Source organism: Centroberyx affinis, unplaced genomic scaffold (assembly GCF_046629955.1).
Source record: "Centroberyx affinis isolate AG114_WGS23_722 - 3 ecotype Tasmania unplaced genomic scaffold, CSIRO-AGI_Caff_v1 ptg003390l_1, whole genome shotgun sequence".
NCBI lineage: Eukaryota > Metazoa > Chordata > Actinopteri > Beryciformes > Berycidae > Centroberyx > Centroberyx affinis.
In genome coordinates this window covers 527,237-546,385 of record NW_027281375.1, presented here as the reverse complement: position 1 = coordinate 546,385, position 19,149 = coordinate 527,237, and the positions used below count along the sequence as shown (strand labels likewise).

Sequence of the window (19,149 nt, the reverse complement as noted above, 5' to 3'; positions counted from 1 at the left end):
GTGGACCGCACTATGCAAATCCCTTTCACTATAGGAAAACCATTTAGACGTCTACTGAGCAGCGTTAAATTAAACACATACAGGAAAAGGCCTATTGTAACATATGACATCATTAAACTAACGAATGCACAGCCTGACTGTGGTTTTTGTGATGGTGGACATTAAGACTGATGGAGGTAAGTGTGTGTGTGTGTGTGTGTGTGTGTGTGTGTGTGTGTGTGTGTGTGTGTGTGTGTGTGTGTGTGTAGCTATACTGAACAGAGGCCAGCAAACAGCAGGGGAATATGTTTTCCACGGGGAGGCCAGTAACTGTCTAGGTCCCAAGCAAAGAAAATACTGCATTTCTGTGCAGAACCATATGTGTACTAAAATGCAAAAATAGAGTTGTAATTCAAGCATTCATCAGTGGTCTTGCGAGTGCGGCTGTTTTTTTTATGATAAGTTTTCAAGTAGTTTTCCATTCTGATTATGGCACGTAGGGCTACCAGCCTCTCCTTGCTGAATCCAAAATAAAGTCCTTCTGCTCAGTAGGAGTAAAGCAATGGAAATGTAAATTTGTTTGGGCACAGTTTGATGAAACACAGAGCAGGGCACAGGACTCATCGGCTTGTGAGGGGGGAGCGAGCATAAACTAGGAAGCACAAGCCATTCCCAACGAGCACAACAATAAAACCCCATATTAATCAACCTTAATGATCTACTATTATGCATAATTACTGAGTAAACTCATTTAGAGACAGACGGTAATGTTTATTTAATCCCCTCTCCATTTCTGTGGAATGTGCTGAACGTGGTGCTCAGCCTAAACACCAACTAGTGTTTTCCCCAGTAGGAGAGAGTGGGGACTTTGTTGAGTCGCACACAGTCTAGCCGTAAAAAACAGAGACGGGGAGAGAAGGAACTCGACCACCAATGGCTTCTTCTGCAGAGGAAGCAGGGTGTGTTACAATAGCAGCCACTCTGTACTCTGATAAAATTGACTGAAAGTATAATTTTTGGCAGAATTTAGCTTTACCACCCTTTTCCTCATTATGAAACACAACCATTCCACCACACATGCATATGCAATAGCTGAGTGCATGTAGCCCGCACTAACTCAATGTTTGATCCCTACTTGGCTGTAACTGCTAGCCTCTTCATTCCTCTCCCACCCAAAGGCACCCAGCCAGACGATGACCAAACATCCCAACACCACACCAACCACCCTCAGCATCAACCTCTCAACCAGCCAGTCACCAGCTACAGATAGCATGTGAAAAAGTGATTTTGCAGAAGTTGGATATCTCCAGGGAAGAAGACCTTGTTCTCACGGCACTCCCTACACTAACCTATCCATATGGCAACGCATACGATGAGCAGAGCGTTCCGTGGGTGAGGCCAAACCAGAGCCTGCTGCCCTGGCCTCTATAGTGCGTGCTGAGGGCCACACTCTCCTCGTCTGACCCTGTTGTTATTTGCTGCTGTTGACGGAAAGTTTTATGAAGCAGGGCTCAGTTTCACCACAAACCCAAAAGAGTGGAGGCCAGAGCGGAGAGGGAAGAAGAGAAGAAGAAGAAAGAAGCAGGGTTTAATCATAAAATGACCTTGACAATATGTAGGAGCGGCAGGGTGAGCTGCCTGCAAAAACCACACCCACCGATTGTACATCAATATGGGATGTATGGCATGGGTGGACTAGACCTATACTTCCTGAAATGTGTTTGTCTCTGTCTGGTAGCTCTGCTGTCAGTGTTCAGTCTCTAGGCTACGGACCACAGAAGTCAACCAAAGTGCAACTGGACGAAAAGAGCAGCATCTAGGCTGTCTTTATTCCTAATTACAAACTACAATAGAGGTCAAGTGAAACTGCCCAAGCTCTCAAGTAAGCCATGTCGGTTTTATTATTCACGACAGAGAAATCTCCCAGTTCACGCAAACACAAGATGGAGAGCAGTTCAGTTTTCCTCTTTCTCACACACACTGAAGCAATGTCAATACAGTTCTATAAGACTCTGAGAAAGGTCTAGAAGTACTACCACATAAAGACTATTCATGCAAAATATTTATTTTCACCAAAGCTCTCCTTATTACAGTGTTATTGGTATTATTTACCATAATACCACTTAATGCATTGCATGATTCACTTGCCCTCCAGGGACAGTGTGGTGCCAGTGCTGGTATAGGATATTAAACTAAAACATAGGATACAGCAGAATATACCCAACACTAAAATCCCACACCAACAGCTACTTAACTTGCCACAAATCAAAGCAAAGCAACTTGATTTTCTGCCTTTTCATATAAGACATTAGTTCTCTTCAATGGAGGAAAATCAATTTTGTGCAATCATCCGTTTAGTAGTAAAATTTTATTTTTCTGAGAAGGTAATAGCGATAGAAAAATGTATTGGTGCATCACCACTTTGAATCGCCTGGTTATAACCTGATAATACTTTGTTCATCGCTTCCATATGTTTATGATCTTAGTAGGCCTAGATGTGCTGGCAGCAGAAGAGTGGAGGTCTTCTATACAAGATTCTATTAATTTGTAGTCAGTTTTTCTTGGGTGTTATCACGTGGAAATGTGGAAGGAAATGTCAGCGTCCCAGATTTGAGTCTGGGCTTGGCCTGACCATTCTGCTACTTCCCCTCCAAGTGTAAGTGCTCATAAGTGTATGCAAACAGAAAACTGAACATGATAAATGCAAGAATCCATCTCAATAAAGAAGAGGAAAAAGCCATTAGATGCTTGAGTAGCCCTATTTATCAGGGCTAAGGATCATGGGTCAGAGGTCACAGGAATATTCCAGACAGCAGACAGCTGGAGGAAGCAGTCAGACCGGAAGCGAAGCCAGAATAGAAGGAATACAGGCTACATTGACAAGGTCTCCGTCATGTTGCAACGAATGTCCCATAGGTCTACAGACATCAGTCACTGATATACATTACTGCAGAGCGGACCTCAATGTCTGTGTACCAAGCAGGCAAATGGTTCAGGATGAATCATCATGGGCAATGGGCATTAATGAAAAATTTGGAACTGTGTGTGTGTCTGTGTGTGTGTGTGTGTGTGTGGAGTGTGTGTGTGAGAGAGAGAGAGAAATAGAGAGCGAGAGAGAGAGAGGGAGAGAGACAGAGACAGAGAGAGAGAGAGAGAGAGCCAGAGAAAGAGAGAGAGAGAGAGAGTGCCAACTGAGATAGTGACAGACACATGTGCAGCAGCTGAGCTACAAATACACACACATGCAAACACACAGGGATGCCCACATGCCCGCGTACAAACAAACACACACACACACACACACACACACACACACACACACACACACACACACACACAATTTCAGTTCATTCAGTTTTTCAGGTTTACAGGTTTTCCATCTTGTTTACCACCAAAAATATAAGCTATTCATATATAATATATAATTATAAGATGATAATATTTGTTACTGCTTCAGAGAACAAAGCCAAATTTTTTGCCCACTGGAATCTTCTTTCAATAACAGACATCAAAGTTCTCTTCATGGACCTAAATCCCCAACCACATTCAATGAGATGTCAACCACATGACCCTACTCTTGTATTCCTGAGGCCCTGAATCTGACAATCTCCTTTTTCAAAATACGGTAGGCTAGATCATTAAGAGAGTTTCACCACGTAAGGCTGACATTTACCCGAGAATAACGGTGGTGACATCACCAACAAAGTTCAAGCTGTAACTTACCTGAGCCGCTGTGCTGCTCCCGATTATTAGAACTATGTCACTAACGATTTCCTTGATCTTAGCTTGTCTCCTCCTGACAGACTGACATTCACTGAGCCCACTGCCAGAGACACTGACACTCTCACACCACAGTTGCCACTGTGAGTCGCAGTCAGACATACACACAATGCTCAGACCGACCGGAGAGGAGAGAGGGAGGGAGCAGCTGAGAGCTGCCAAATTCCACACAAGTGGCGAGAAAGAGACACGGAGAGGGAGAGAAAAAGACACTTAAGACTGATGTCAAAGAAAAAGCAGTTTCATTGCTGCCTGCAAACTAAACCCTGATTGTTGGCATAATTCCAGTAGCTTTGTCTCTCTGTCTCAAACCCTTTTCTCTTAATGACAATACCTGCACCAGTAAGACCCACCGCAACTTTAAACCCATCATGGCTGGACACAGGTAAAGCAGTGGCTCCACATGTGAATCAACGCAGGAACTCGGTTTGCCTCTGATACATTTTGTGGGCTACAAAACATTTTAACAAGCTGACCGGCACGCAATGTGTTTTTCTAGCTGTGTCTTTGTGGAATCTGTCTCCCATGCAAAAACAAAGGTTGTGCTTGGTCTGTTTTTCTGCCGCTATACAAGTTTAGCAGCCCGGGCCACAGTCTGCTGGCCATCAAAGGCTGACGAGCCCCACAGCAACCCTGGGCTCTGGCCAAATGACCTGTCACCATGGAAACCTCTGGGGCTCTGATGTGTGCGTGTAGGAGGGGAAATCGTGAAAATAAAAGATGATAGTGCTACAGAGCGACACAAAGACAGAGGGCACTAAATCGTTCCTTATTCAATAAGTCATGCATGCCAAAACTAACTAGACCACTTATAAAGCCCACTTAGGACTGAACAAAAATAGCTTGGATAAGTCTGGATCAAAATAGACCACTTTGAGTGGGCAGCACCTGGCAAGTACAGGACAGATGGCTGTGGCTACTGTGTCTGGTTATGCCTTGCACACACACACACACACACACACACACACACACACACACACAGCGAGAACATATAATAATCCCAAACATACTCATAACACTCATAATTCACCTTGATCAGCAAATATGATTCTGGTATTTGAGGTTTGTTTAGAGCCAGTGGGTCGATGGCTAATGCACAGTCTGATGCAGAATGAGGGTGTGGTGTTTCACCATGTAGCGCTCTGTGGGGGTTCAGTTCTGGCCCTGGGGCTTAAACGCAGGGCGGACTCGTGATATTTTGGTCGCTGTCAGTGAAGACTGAGAGCCTCCCGCTGGGACGTGGCAGGTGGGATTATTTGTGGTCCTTGTTACTAGGAAGGTCTTCTGTGTGTGTGTATCTGTGTGTGTGTGTGTGTGTGTGTGATTGTTTGACATAGAGATCCACTGAGATAAACACGCATCTAATACAGGATTAAACAACGTCCTGTCCTGGTGGCACACACTGTGATCATGCGGTTCTTTTATTTAAATTCCTCTGGTTTGTAAAAGAACTTTGTTTCATAGTCATTCCATCTGAGCTCAGCTGCGGTGATAACAACATGAAAAACAACGGTACTCCCCCTAAGTGACTGTAAAACACAGGCTAATAAGAGGAAGGGCTTTTACAGTCTCTGGATGTTCCCATTAATTACAGGCTGACCGACAGGAGCCTGCTCAGACCTACTGCTTTGTTTGACCAGAATGCCAGAGGGAGAAAAAAACAACATAAATGTGCAGATGGTAGCAGTGTATGTGCTTTCCAAAATGTGAGTCAATGATAATAAAGAGATTCCTCCCTTGGAGCAACATGCTGGGTTGATTAACATACAAATATACAAACACACACACACACACACACACACACACTCACACTACAAACAACCAAACATTGTTAAGCATTCTTGCATGGTCAAGCACACACCCACTTACACACAATATTTCGTTGTTTAAAAAGGTCATATGAGGGTCACTTGACATCATCAAAAAAAAAAAAAATGGGTGCACATTGTCATGACAACCTCTGTTTTTGCTCCAAGGAAACCAAATGACACTAACAAAAACAAGCAAAAATAAGAGTTTGTCCTCTCATGATGTCATGCTGCGAGGACTATATATCTTCCCAAATGTCAAATAAATCCAGCGTGAAACCCAACAAAACCAACATCTAGAAGAGCCCAGAATTAAACATATCAGCCATATAAAATAAATTATCCCGCATATTTAGACAACAGGAAAATGAAGCCACTACTAAAAGGAAAGGGATCGCTGACCATTTCAAGCCAGCAAGGTCAGCCTTCCCATTCGCCCACTGTTGTTGAGACGTTTAGTGAGGTTGGAAATTCTTTGGCATAATGTTGTGAACTAGGTGTAGAAAGAGTAGCAGTAGAGTAGGTGAGTTTAATTCTGAGCCAAATTCAACCAAATATCTGTGATGGGAGATGCCCACTTGATAAGCAAAGTGACATTCACGCTCTCACCAACCCTTCTTTCCTCTAACATCCAAGCTGGGTTTCTCCATAATGTGCTCACCCATATAACACAGGGGAGATCCTGTGTTCTGGTAAGCTTCTTCAGTTCTTCAAGAATCATCGTGATCAATATTCCTGCCTAACTAGTAATGCACTGAGGGATTAGAGTTGGAGACGTCTCATGTGGCAGCGCTAAATTTAGATCTGTATCGTAACTTTCTGGCGACAACAATTAGCTTCAAGGAAGCACACAGAGCTGATATGTGATCATAGTCACATGTTCTTTTTTTAGGCTCTGAGTCAATTACAGGATTATCCTTGGACTAATGACTGTTACTCTCTGTCCTCTCCTGGTTGATGTGTGTTAATTGTCATATTTCAAAGGCCAGGCACAATTTCCAGCTGTCTGATAGTCAAGAGAGTTTTTATACACAGGAAGTTGCAGACACTTGGAGCCATCTGGAGTCCATGACAACTCCATCACAACTAAATCTCCCCAAAAAAACAAATGCCCATGAGCCCCGACCCACCACCCACCCACGACCTCACCGCAAACACACAAACACACACCAAGACGCATCTGCACCCATGAAAGCCCAACCATCTCTACTGCTATGTGGGTGGATATGTTATATTTCACCTCAAAACATGGGCATCTTAGGAAAGGTTGAAGAACAGTAAATTTTCTTGTGGAGAAAGTTCTGAAGCCTAAGATCAGTTAGGCTACAAGAGGCTCTTACAGGGGGAGATAGTGACTGATATACAGATATACAGATTAAAGACAAGAGGGAAGCAGAAACACCCTCTATTTCTGTTTCTGTTTCTGAGACACTCCTCAACACCTTGTGAAAATAAGATTGTGATCAGAAAACAGAAACCATTTGATTTCATCAGTATTGCTGGGAAATAAGCTATCAAACAGGTCTGTCAACTACTAAGAGGCAACAGGCTTCTCCATAGAAGTCGCTGTAGTCAGGACTTAGACTCTGTGACCTCTCCTCCTTTTTTATAGACTTAGATCTATTCTCTGATCAGACACACATAAGCCAGACATGGAGCATCTTCTCCTCATCCTCCTCCTCCGTCCTTCATATGAAACTGAATCCCGCTGACATACGGACCCCCCATGATATCACCGCTGAAGCCAGGAGCCTCAGCACTGAACTGGGGGTGGGTGGGGGGGGGCAGGAGGAGTAGGGAAACTCCACTGAAGTGACAGCAGAAGGGACGAGCAAAAAGACAATCATGGAGAGATAGACAGCGAGATGCATATCTGGAGTTTCTGTGAAAGACAGTTTAACATTCACAGCTGTTATCCTGTCACATGTACATGGGAAGGAAGACTAGAGCTTGTTTTTACGAGTCCCATTTGACCTCTTGTCTGCTCATAAAACAAGCATCCCCCCCCCCCACACACGCACACTCTAATTTTCACACAGCACGCAGCCAAGTGCACAATGCATGTACACAAATTACACTGTATTGGGAGATTTGTTGGGATATTGAGAGGAATGCTGTCACACAAAAAGCACACACACATTCTTTTGCTATTTCTCATATAGAGAAAAACACTCAAAGACACGCAAACGCATATAACAGCCCACACTGAATTCCCCACTTCAATATTGTCAAAGATGCATAATTGAACCAGGCTCAACATCAAACACGGCTCTTTGGCAGCCACACAGGAATCCAACCCAAGGAAAAAAAAAAACTGCCTAAAATATCTCATCAAAAGGCAGATTACTGTAAGCTGAATCTAATGGCCATGCCTTATCAAGCATGATGAATAGCAGAGAGTCATTTAGCAGGTGAACAGAGGAATGTAACCCAGTGCTTACTGTTCACAGCCCAGCTGTGGAACAGACCCCAAGGCCCAGATGACTCAGAGCCACAAAACCTTAAAAACCTGAGCCGAGAACAGAGACAGACAGGTCCCGACTCTCTCAGGGGAAAACTTGAGTCGTTGGTATTGTCGGCAGGCTGTGGAAACGTGGGTCCAAGCAGATCTATGGAAGCCTGGCCCGTTCCTTAACATGTTTCATGTATTCTTGAGTGGGAATTTAGTGCACTACATACTTTAAATAGTGATGTTTGTGGGCTTGTTTGGGGTGTAGCTTTTAGGCTATTTGAGCTGTTAGTAGGTGAATTTGGTCCTATGGTGAGAGAAGTAGTTTGTTTGAGAATGCATGCATCAATGACCGTGTGAGGTTTGATGGCGTTTGCTATTGATAAGCCTAAGTGTGTGCGTGTTTACCGTCGGGGTTGAACGGGCCTGCTGACACTTGGAGTGGTGAAGAGGCTGCAGTACCGAGGAAGATTTATGAACTGTCCTCTGCCCATCCTCCTCCTGAACTTGTCTTAGATTACCATCCTCCTGCCTCGCATGACTGCTGCCTTTGTCTGCCACAGACATGCTTTATATCAAATCTGGTATTCTACTTCTTCAACTGTCACTGATCCACTTATATAACTCCCTAAAACTCTCCCTCTCTTCTCCCTTCCTTATTTAACCCCTTTCTTACCTGAATGTATTCCCTTATGGTGAAGTAGTAATTTTGTTAACCGCCCCCAAGTTGACCATATACCACAGGCATCAAAATTACACTAAATATCACCGAAACCAAACCATTCCTTCTTTTAAAGTCTCAACAATAGCACAAAGTCCAAATCACATAGTTATTAAGATAATTACTTGTCACAAACAAAAAAATCACATATGAAAAAAAATCTCCTTCTTCACTTCAAGGCTTATAATACTCAAGTCAAGTCAAGTCAAGTCAAATTAGGTTATAAAAAATGAAAAGATAGAAACAAGAAAGAACAAACACATCACAATTTAATATATAAGGCCAGAGCTTGTGTGTGTGTGTGTGTGTCTGTGTGTGTGTGTGTGTGTGTGTGTGTGTGTGTGTGTGTGTATGTGTGTGCATGTTTGTGCATGTGCATTTGAGGATGCAAGCATGTGTGACTGGATAAGAGGATTAGCATGAATATTGGTATGTGATAAGAGGCTGCAGGGTCAGGAGCCTCCCAGACTCCCAGGCTGGAAGAGGAGCAGGAAAAGTCTCACCTCCTGGGGTGAAACTTCACACTCTGTCTCCAGGCCAGCGGAGGGCCGGGGGCCACCGCTGAGGCTCAGACAGGACAGCTCCATTCGTCACAGCTGCTATTAACGTCCCATTGAGGAATAGCACTGACGCGTGTCCATCTGAATGTTTTACTGCTGGAATCCTGTTGTGTATATGTGTATATATTTAGAATAAGCCATTATCGAGAATTAGCGTGACAGTGGCAATGCTACTGGCACATAGGTGTCCAATCTATTCAATGATCATAAAGATTAGATGAAAGATGCTTTGTCTATTTTTGTTTACCTCAGTAAATTCCTTGGCAGCCTGGTGTGAACAAGCTCAAATGTACTCATGCCTTGAACAAATCTTTGTATATATATATATAACACACATAGCCACACATACTGTTCAGTCGTCAGCATGATGAGAACTAACTAATACGTCAAACTGACTACCTCACATCAACCTGCAAAATCGACATACAGTACCTGTAGTTAGGGTTCTACACTCTTTAACAGTCATATTTTAGAAACTTAAAGGTGCTGTCAAGCAGTTCCCATATAGTACTGATGCCTGAGCCTAAGTGTAACCCCCCCCCCACACACACACACACACACACACAAACTCAACGCTCTTTCATTATTTGGAGCTTAAGTATGATATGACATCATGGTTATGTAGGCTACTGCTCACACAATTTAAAAAAAGCAGGTATGAAAATGCCAGTACTCCCCCCCCCCCCCCCCTCCCTCCCGCGGAGATCAATTCAGCCCATGAGGGAGAAGTTAAAATTATGGCCTTCCTAAAACAGGCCAAACAGTCAGCATTACAGTCCGGCTACGTCATGAGTCAGCAGCGGGTCACCTGCGATGACCTCATACCAAGACTGTTTCACACAATGAGAGAGGAAGGGCTACTGTAGCCCTCTGCTGCAGTAACGACTTCTGCAGCAGCAGATTATTATGGCAAGCACACTTCTTTCCCTTCTGTCTGTCCTCAAATCTCCCAGCAAGTCGCATTTGAACCAGGCTGAGGAACCAAGGTAGTAAAATGTTTTTGGTAGCAATGATAATGAAGAAGAGATATTTGTATTTTATATTTTAGACATTATCCAACATGACTTACAAGTAACTAGCAGCTAGAAGTGCAAAGGTCAAGGCCTTACAATATTCCTGTGACCATAGGACAATCATGTAAGAGCAGAGTTCTAGGAAAAGGAATAGAATAAGAGCTAAGGAGTATTAGTTGGGTATTTTTTGAGAGCAGAGTGAGTAAACCAGAGGGAATATCATTCAGTGGGGAGAAGGTGACAAGGGCTATTTCTTGAAGTGATGAGGTTTCAGCCTGTGACGGAAGATGGTGACTGACTCTGCTGTTCTGACCGGAGTGGGGTGACTATTCCAGCAATTGATCCCAAGTGGAGTGAGAACACAGGAAGCCGATGGAGGGATCGTAGGAGGGGGGAATTTGGGGGAATTTGAAGGCAAAAATTGGATTTTGTGTGTGTGTGTGTGTGTGTGGTATCCATGAGCCCTTTGGTAAATAAAGCTCAAGCAGGGGTACCGTGTTTTAATTTAAACAAGGATCACATATTTGATGACAAATTCCACCACCGAGCTATGGGCCAGTGTATCTTCCTGATGTTGGAGACACTGCCTTGCTTGGATTTCTTTGCAGAATTCCTCTGCAGCCTCTCATCTTCCACAAGTTTCCTCTGTGGTTCTGTGTACTTGGTTGAAACCAAGAAGCCAAGGCTGCTCTCCCCCATAGCCGCCCATCTCCCTCCATTCAACGCCAAGTCAAGTTTTTAAATGCCTTGTTTGCACAGCAGGCAGTTAGGGTAATGACATGGAAGAGCATCAGACAAAATGCCTAAAATAGCACATTGAGCACACCACAATTGGAGATGGATTTTCTCTGTCTGCTCTGCATAGCATTGAAATAGTGTGAACTCAGTGATCAGGCACCCGCAGCCTGTTTGGTGTTTTTATAAAACCAGACCTCACACCATCAACTGTGTTTAGAAATGCTCTCTTTAACATACACATGCACGTACACACACCATTGAACTATCCTTATGTGGATCTTCCATTGACTACATTCATTCCCTACCTCCCACCACTAACCTTAACCCTCACCACTACATGCCTAATCCTTAACCCTCAACTAGCTCCTTGAAGTGAGGAAAGTCCAAAATGACCTCACTTCGAAAAAATGTCCTTACTCCGACAGTCTAAAACTGTTTCTCACAAGGATAGAAGCACAAACACACACACACACACACCACGATACCAGAGAGGCATTGGTATAAACAGGCCCAAGGAGCCTGAGTATATACTGAAGAATACCAGGCGCTCAGCACCATAAGACTCTCCTACCAAGACAAATTGTGGTCGACCACGGGAGACCGCGCCCAGCACCCAACCACCAGGAATGCCTCTTTCACTGGGCATGTAAAATGTTGGCATCAGCTCAGCACCAACTCATTAGTGTGAATGAATGTGGAGGTGAGGAGGGGTATCACCTGCCAGGTCTGGCAACTCCTTCAAAGCCCCTGCCCAGGGGAGAGGAGCGCTCTAAAATGGGGAGAAAGCATTTGAGTTCAACCTGTATGAAATTAAAACAGGAGAAACAGACGCTTGAATACACACACACAGGTGCATGCTTGCAGACACACTTATTGCACATGTGCCTACAAACCAACTAAAGAAGGTTAGGTTGTTAGCAACATAATTTAAAATAATGAGGAACAAAGGCTAGAGGAAGCAATAAATAATAGACAAACCTTCCTGTGGAACACATAAAAAACATATGCATGTGCATGAGAATAGGCCTAACCTTTGAAATGTACAGGAAAGGTGAAATTAAAACTTCATTCAAGGCTAACTGAGATGACTACTATCAACACACATACAGTACATACTGTCCATAATGTGTAGCCTGCATACTGCTTTCTGGTATTTCAGCAAGCATCTCTGCAGATAAGACATTCAGATAGATGTGTGGGTTTATATACGTAGCAAATAATAAACTATGTCTGAGGGTCTCCCCACAAGTATTTACGGTTAGTGCTGTATGCAGAATGCAGATATGGTGCTTCATTCATAGGTTAAAAGGTCTTGTGCATCATCAAGAAATTATATGACCAGGCCTATACAGTAATTCAGTGACACACACACACACACACACACACACACACACACACACACACACACACACACACACACACACACACACACACACACACACACACACAGTATTTTTGAGCCCTAAGGCTAATAGCTTGTAGATCATATGCCCTGTGGACAGTCATAGATATTTACATTCCCAAATCTTTAAGAAGATAAGATAAACATATATAATTTTTATCACTTTTGGCACCAAGTGTGATAAGTGCCTGTGTTCTGGCATTCCAACAACACACACTGGACATGACTAGATGTTGCTGCATCTTCCGGATCTCTCACTTGCAGATTGTAGCTCTGTGCCCATGGTTGTAGGACTTAGGAGTGTTTGCGAGTAAGGTCAGGTTATAACAAAATCATTAAAGTGATGTTTTACTTTGGTGGAGCATTTTTATTTTTTTGTGTACATATCTGATATGTACACTCTGTGTAGGAGGTCACAAATTGGTAGCCATCAAAATGAGCCACTCCAGGGCCATAGTGCATCATTATCTTACTTTCACAGCCAAAAAATTCTTACTTCTAACATATAAACAAGTAGATCCAGGTAATATTTACCAATACACAGGATGTGATGTAACTTTCTTATTTAATTTATTTATTATTTAATTCTGTGTCCCGGATTATACTTTTTAAGAGATAATTGTGCCTGTTTGCAGTTACTGATAGTGAGAGCCGGGGACAAAAGCCTGAACGGCAATAGGCTGATGGCCCCTCAGTGTCTATGTGTCTATCTAGTGTGCATGCTGTGAAGAGAAAACGTACTATCAAGGTATTGCTTTAATGGATAGACATTCAATCATGCCAATAATATCTGGACTTAAAGGAATAGTTCTCCAAAACAACTGAAGTCAATGGGGACCTGTTCTTTAGAGTTCCAAACAAAAACAGCCAAACAATCACACTGTGAATAGAAAGACCTATACACCATTATCTGTTGCACACCAATCAGCTTTAGTTAAGATTTGCACTAAATTATGGTGTAAATATAGGTATTTTTGGAAAAGAGTAAGTGTACACTCATCAAATACTCTGCTGTATCAAGTGAAAATCAAAGTGCTGTTTGTCCAGGGAAACACCACTCCTGTTCAAAATCCTAACACTACAAGTGGCGTCATTTTTCAGGGTTGTGCTAACGTAAAGATAATATTAAGATAATTATTTGCAGGATAACTATTTGCCGGACAAAGGATGTAGTGGCTCAGGTAGTTTACTCTGGCTGCTATGCCTGACTTAGTATTTAGAATGATGACATGCTTCCTCTCCACACCTGGAACTAATTGTGTGTAATGATATAAGAAACCTCATGGTCTACCACCACTGACTGGTATTTATGAGGTTGAGCACAGGGACACTGTGTTTATAAGAACGGTCCCCAGGAGCTGTGAGCCTTGTATTTAAATAGATGTTTATCAACCCACCTACAACGAAAAGGTTGCACAAGAGAAAGCACTGGCCTTGGGTTTCGACACAGATACAGATGATACGTCCTTTCCACTTGTCAATTCTTGGATATCATTCACACTTTCTAGAGGAAGCTAACTCCAGAAGTTGCACAACTTTGTTTTGAATAGTAAATACCCTGCTGCCATCTAGTGTTCATCAACAGTAGAGGGGCCAATACAGGAACTCTCAGTATATTTAATTAAACAGCACAGAAAATACTGAGTGTTTGTCTCTTGAAGAGCTGACACTTTGGCCAAAAAAAACACAACTCATCAGATGACATAAACTGCTGTACAAATCCCCAAGACCTCACTTCGGAGCCTTTCATCTCAGTCTGTGAAGACTGCTAAATAACATCAAACACTTTCAACAGCATGAAGATTCTAACTTTTTTCAGGACACTTGAAAACTGCTTATGGATTAGTAAATTACAGGGGAAAAGGGGAAAATACTTTGCTTCGATTTTTACTTTTTCCCTCCTTTCTGCTTTCCACTCATTTTCTCTGTTATACAATATCAGTAGTCCGCCACAGTGTCTGCGCTCTCCTGTTTCCCTGTGGTAAAACACACTACACACTACCTTCATATTCCCCAAGAAGGTGTGGAGAGATGGAGAGCGCGGTGACTGAAAATGCCTTGTCATTGCATTGCCTGCATTCCTGCGCCTGGCTCCTGTTGGCCTGGAGACTATTTATACAGCCTTGGAAGAGGCCCCTTATAGCCCGCCGGAGAGATACATGTCCCAGGTCTCCGGCGTTGCGTCTTGTCCTAAAAGGACGAGACCTGCCCAAAACACTCTCACACTCAAAGGGGATCCATATGAACACTGGATTCCTCTCACCCAGTCCAGAGTTACCGATCCTCAGTCAGAAAAACTGTCAACTCCAAGGAAGAAATATACACACACACATTCACACACAGAACCAAACACTGCAGAATGACTCCCTTTAAAGCAATGAAAGCATTGTATTCAAATAGTATGCATTTAATAGAATTTGAATTAGTTCAGGTGTGGCTACATAGTAAACAGCAAGGATGTTGACTGAGCTTTGAGGTTGACACATCTAGAAACAAGAGAGGAGGGTATTTTTAGTTTACTTATGATCTGGTGCAAATAACCAGGAGCAGGAGGCACTGTCGTCTCAAATGGAGTAGTAGTGCATCCAGGCAGAAACTCTCTGACCTGACAGCGCCTCTGTTCCAACTGGCCAAGGTGCTGATTGACAAATCCGCTTACACAGAGTGGAAGTCCCCCAACCCAATAGCAGGTGGTCTAGAAGGGAGCTTGTCAACACACAACAACTCCCACCTCCTGGCTACCTCACCTTATCTCCAACAGCTAGGCCAGCGAGCCTATCTCTAGAAGCACGGTCTGGTCAATATCACTGACACTGTGGCATGAAGGTCTGCTCATGCAGATCAGTTTATTCTTGGACCGTTTTCATTCAACATTGTGAAATCAAACTCTCTTAAAGTTTGTTTCCTATAATGTTGACTGTATCTTATTTCACCATGCTCCAGCAATCCTTTGACCTTCTAACAAGGAAACAACTTCTCTTATTATTAAGGAATATCATACAAATTCCCTTGCAAACATACTACAACAAAATTATTTATTACAATTATTTATTATTATTTGAGAGAACAGGTATCTACTATACAACTCCTTATCACAACAGTGACCTACCTCCAGTGGACCAGTGAATTTAAAATAATCATTCTATCAAGCCTTTCAAAAAATTCCAGGAATATCAATCATGCTCTCTCATACAGGAGTCAGCATCTGAATGAATTGCTGCTGCTGTCAGGTTCAAGGTTCAAGGTTTTCACAGGTTCATGGTTCATGATTTTCATGTTTTAACTTCAGTTGAAGGAATCTGTGCTCCTCTATGAGTTAATAAACTTCAACCACCTTTGGTCTTATAAAGCCCTTTCAAAGCTCAAAATGCATGGTGATCAAGTGGAAAACAAGGCTGTTTTTCTTAGTTCCTGAAAAGTCGACATGATGGAGATAAGAGGTTTTCACTAGACAGCAACGGAATATATAGGTAGCTATAAAAAATGAATTGAATCTTGTATCCTTGTATGTGCTCTGAGTCTAAATGAGAAATCTCATTAACATTAACCGACAATGTGTAATGTTGTCCATGACCAAGAACACATTTTAAACCAGTTGTATACCAACAAGTATATTATTGCATGGACCTGCAATGGATTGATTTGTGTATATCAGATAAATTACCTTGACCTTGTAAGAGAATCAACTGCCTCAATTTTTTTCTAACAGCCATGGAATCAGCGACAATCCCCAAGACCAGATCCAAGAGATATTACCCCAAATCTGTTCTATGGGCCGGGCAACCCTGTGCTCTGATCTCTCTGATAAAATACACATGTGCAGGTGGCTATGTGTGTGTGTGTATATCTAGGAGGAATATGCAAAAAGACAAATTCAATGTACCCTGTGTACACTGACCAATATTAATCAGGTCAAACCTTACCTGACTAGTGGCAGGGGGTTTCCTCCGACTCGGCACTCCAGACGAATAGGGGTTCCTTCTGCCACCTCTTGACTCTTCAGCTTCTGGGAGAAGCGAGGCGGGGACAGAGGTCCAGATGTGCTCTGAGCTCCAGACTGCTGGTACCTTATAGACCCCGTCTCTTCCACCGAGCCTGCTAGCTGGGGGTCCACGGCTGGCTGGCTGTACTGCGCCTCCTCTTGCTGGCTGGGAGGCTGACAGGGAACAGAGACTGAGCCCTGTGGGACCGGCCGCTGGCTCTTTGGAGACAGGTAGCCACTGTCAGGAGAGGAGGAGTCCTCCTCGCCCTGCTGCTCCAGGCGAGCAGAACCTTTGAAGATGGAGGACAGCTCCTCGATAAAAGTGGCAGCGCGGCTACAGAACTCTGTGGCTGAGGCCCGCTCATTCAGCTCCAGGCCTTCATGAACCAGCCGAGGCTTATCCTGCTTATACATTGGCATGATGGACTTGTGGCAGACAAACTTCTCAGCAGAGGCCGGAGATTCACTGGAGGCCTGTACGGGCCTGCTGAGGAGGACGTTCTGGCTGGAGGAGACTTTGACTGAGACACTGTCATCTGGGCAGGGGGCTTTGGTCTGCTGGTGCAGGTTTGGGCTTTTGGTCAGTTGTTCAGTCGTCTGGACAGGGGTAGAGAAAGTAGGGAGGGAGGGGAGGGGATGGAGAACCTGCTCCTGGGGTAAAGGATTAGTGGGGTCTGGATTCCCGGTTTCACCTGCGCCGCCGAAGGCCTCCCGGGCCAGGTCCAGGCTACGATTAATCTCATCTGCACTGAGGAAGGCAGTAAGATCTGCAAAGTCCCCATCTCCAGAATTCAGCTCTGCCACGGAGTCCAGGTAGAGGTCCCCATCAGAGGACGCCTCAGAAAACACACCCCCATCCCCCTCCAAATTCCTGCCCCCTGCCGGGTCTTTTAGCAGCAGGGAGACGGGGAGTGGCTGATTCCAACTCCCGTCCTGCATCCTGAAATACACATCAACTCTCACTAAGCAACAATTACACACATACACATCGTTGACAGTACAGTTCATACCTGAGATAACCATCAGTAGGAGGGAAATGACAAATAGACACAATCCTCTAACAGAAGAGGAGTCATGCTTAAAAACAGACCTTACAGTAACTAGTGCCTCAGCTGCTCTCCCACACACACAGTTGTGGCAGGATGACTCAGGCCGATATTCTCTGGACACAGTTGGTGGGTATTAGCAAGGGCCTTTAGCTAGGTCATAGTGGACATGACTGGCATTTCTCCACTAGCTCTATCTCTCTCAGTCCATTTACTTGGTCATTATTTCCCTTTCTATACCCATCTCAGATTTGTTTTACTCCAAATAAACCGAAATAAAGGTTTTATGACAATATTGTTCCGACAGTGTAGGTCCTATAGCTGCATCGATCAAATGATGTTATCGCACCATGCCTGTCCTCTGTCCTTGCATATTCTACTTTAAACACTGAATGTTTGCATGATCATACCTAGAGATGGGACGATATGCTTATCGTTTCGATACGCCATATGGGGTTCACGACTTGATACAACCACGATACAATGTAATTAATAAAAGTTCAATGACAACAAAGTGAATTATGTTTATTTCTGAGCCACAAATCATTCTAGCGATAGCATTGGCTTGCTAGAATGTAAACAACAATTTAAAAATGTCATTACAAAGTGCAAATAATATAATTTCTTTGGAGAGCTTGTGAAATTGTGATGGGCAAGCCGTCTCATTTGTGATTACAACAGCAGAATAAAATGGAGCGAATATTGCGATTCATTTTTCTGCCCCATGATACGCATTATCACATTTATGGAATGCGATATATTGAATTTTTATATATTGTCCCATCCCTAATCATGCCACAAATTTATGAGACAGTTTTGTTACAGTGAATATTATCTCCCAGCTAGGGCTGTGCATAAGCATAAGACCACATGTGTGCATTTACATAATCTGATGCATCTTTACTTGTGAGCGTACAACTAATGTATGAGAGTCTCACTTTTTGATTCAGATGTAAAATGTCACATGTGAGTGTAGTTAAAAAGGCTTTATTTCTGTAGGACCGATCTCTTTATGCCTGAGTCTAGATATATACGTTGTGTCACTGTTGGTATAGATATGACAGAGCGTGACACTCAGTCCCTCATGTCGTCCTGAAGACCAGCTGTTGTTATTTTTAATCCCCAGGGCTATGTTTCACAGCAGCAGTGCAACCCCGCCCTCGGCACAGAAGAGGTCCTTTAAACTCAGTCACTACCTCAGAACACACACACACACACACACACACACACACACACACACACACACACACACACACACACACACACACACACACAGGCATAGCTGGGCATGCACATACACACACTGACACACACTGGCTAAAACAAAGGGGATAGACAAACACATTCTCCTTCAAAGCCTGCAATCATCAGAGGAAAACGATAACAACAATGCAGCATTGATTAAATATGAATGTGGAATATTTTTTAAATATTGAGATTGATTGACAGAATGTTAACTGTCAGTGTTGTTAAAGGCAGAGGAGCGTCGGCTATATCTTCTATTCTTCTTAAATTTAATAAACTCTATTAAGTTATATTAAATACCTATTTCACATACTTTAATATTTCAGGTATATTTAAATATATACACATACTTATATAGACAGACTTTGTTTAAAAAGTAGACAGAATGTCCTGACAATAAGATGACTGACAAGATCTGAAAAGAGC

The 19,149-nt window shown here is 43.3% G+C and overlaps 1 protein-coding gene across 2 annotated transcripts in view; it reads right to left on the bottom strand.

Moving 5' to 3' along the window:
• Positions 1-17,371, bottom strand: part of palld (palladin, cytoskeletal associated protein) — a 52,642-nt gene extending 35,271 nt beyond the window's left edge. For both annotated transcript variants that reach the window (XM_071539035.1, XM_071539036.1), the window contains exon 1: positions 16,374-17,371. In XM_071539035.1, the coding sequence (XP_071395136.1) occupies positions 16,374-17,371 (998 nt within the window). The remainder of the gene's footprint in view (positions 1-16,373) is intronic.
• Between the last annotated feature and the right edge of the window lie 1,778 nt (positions 17,372-19,149).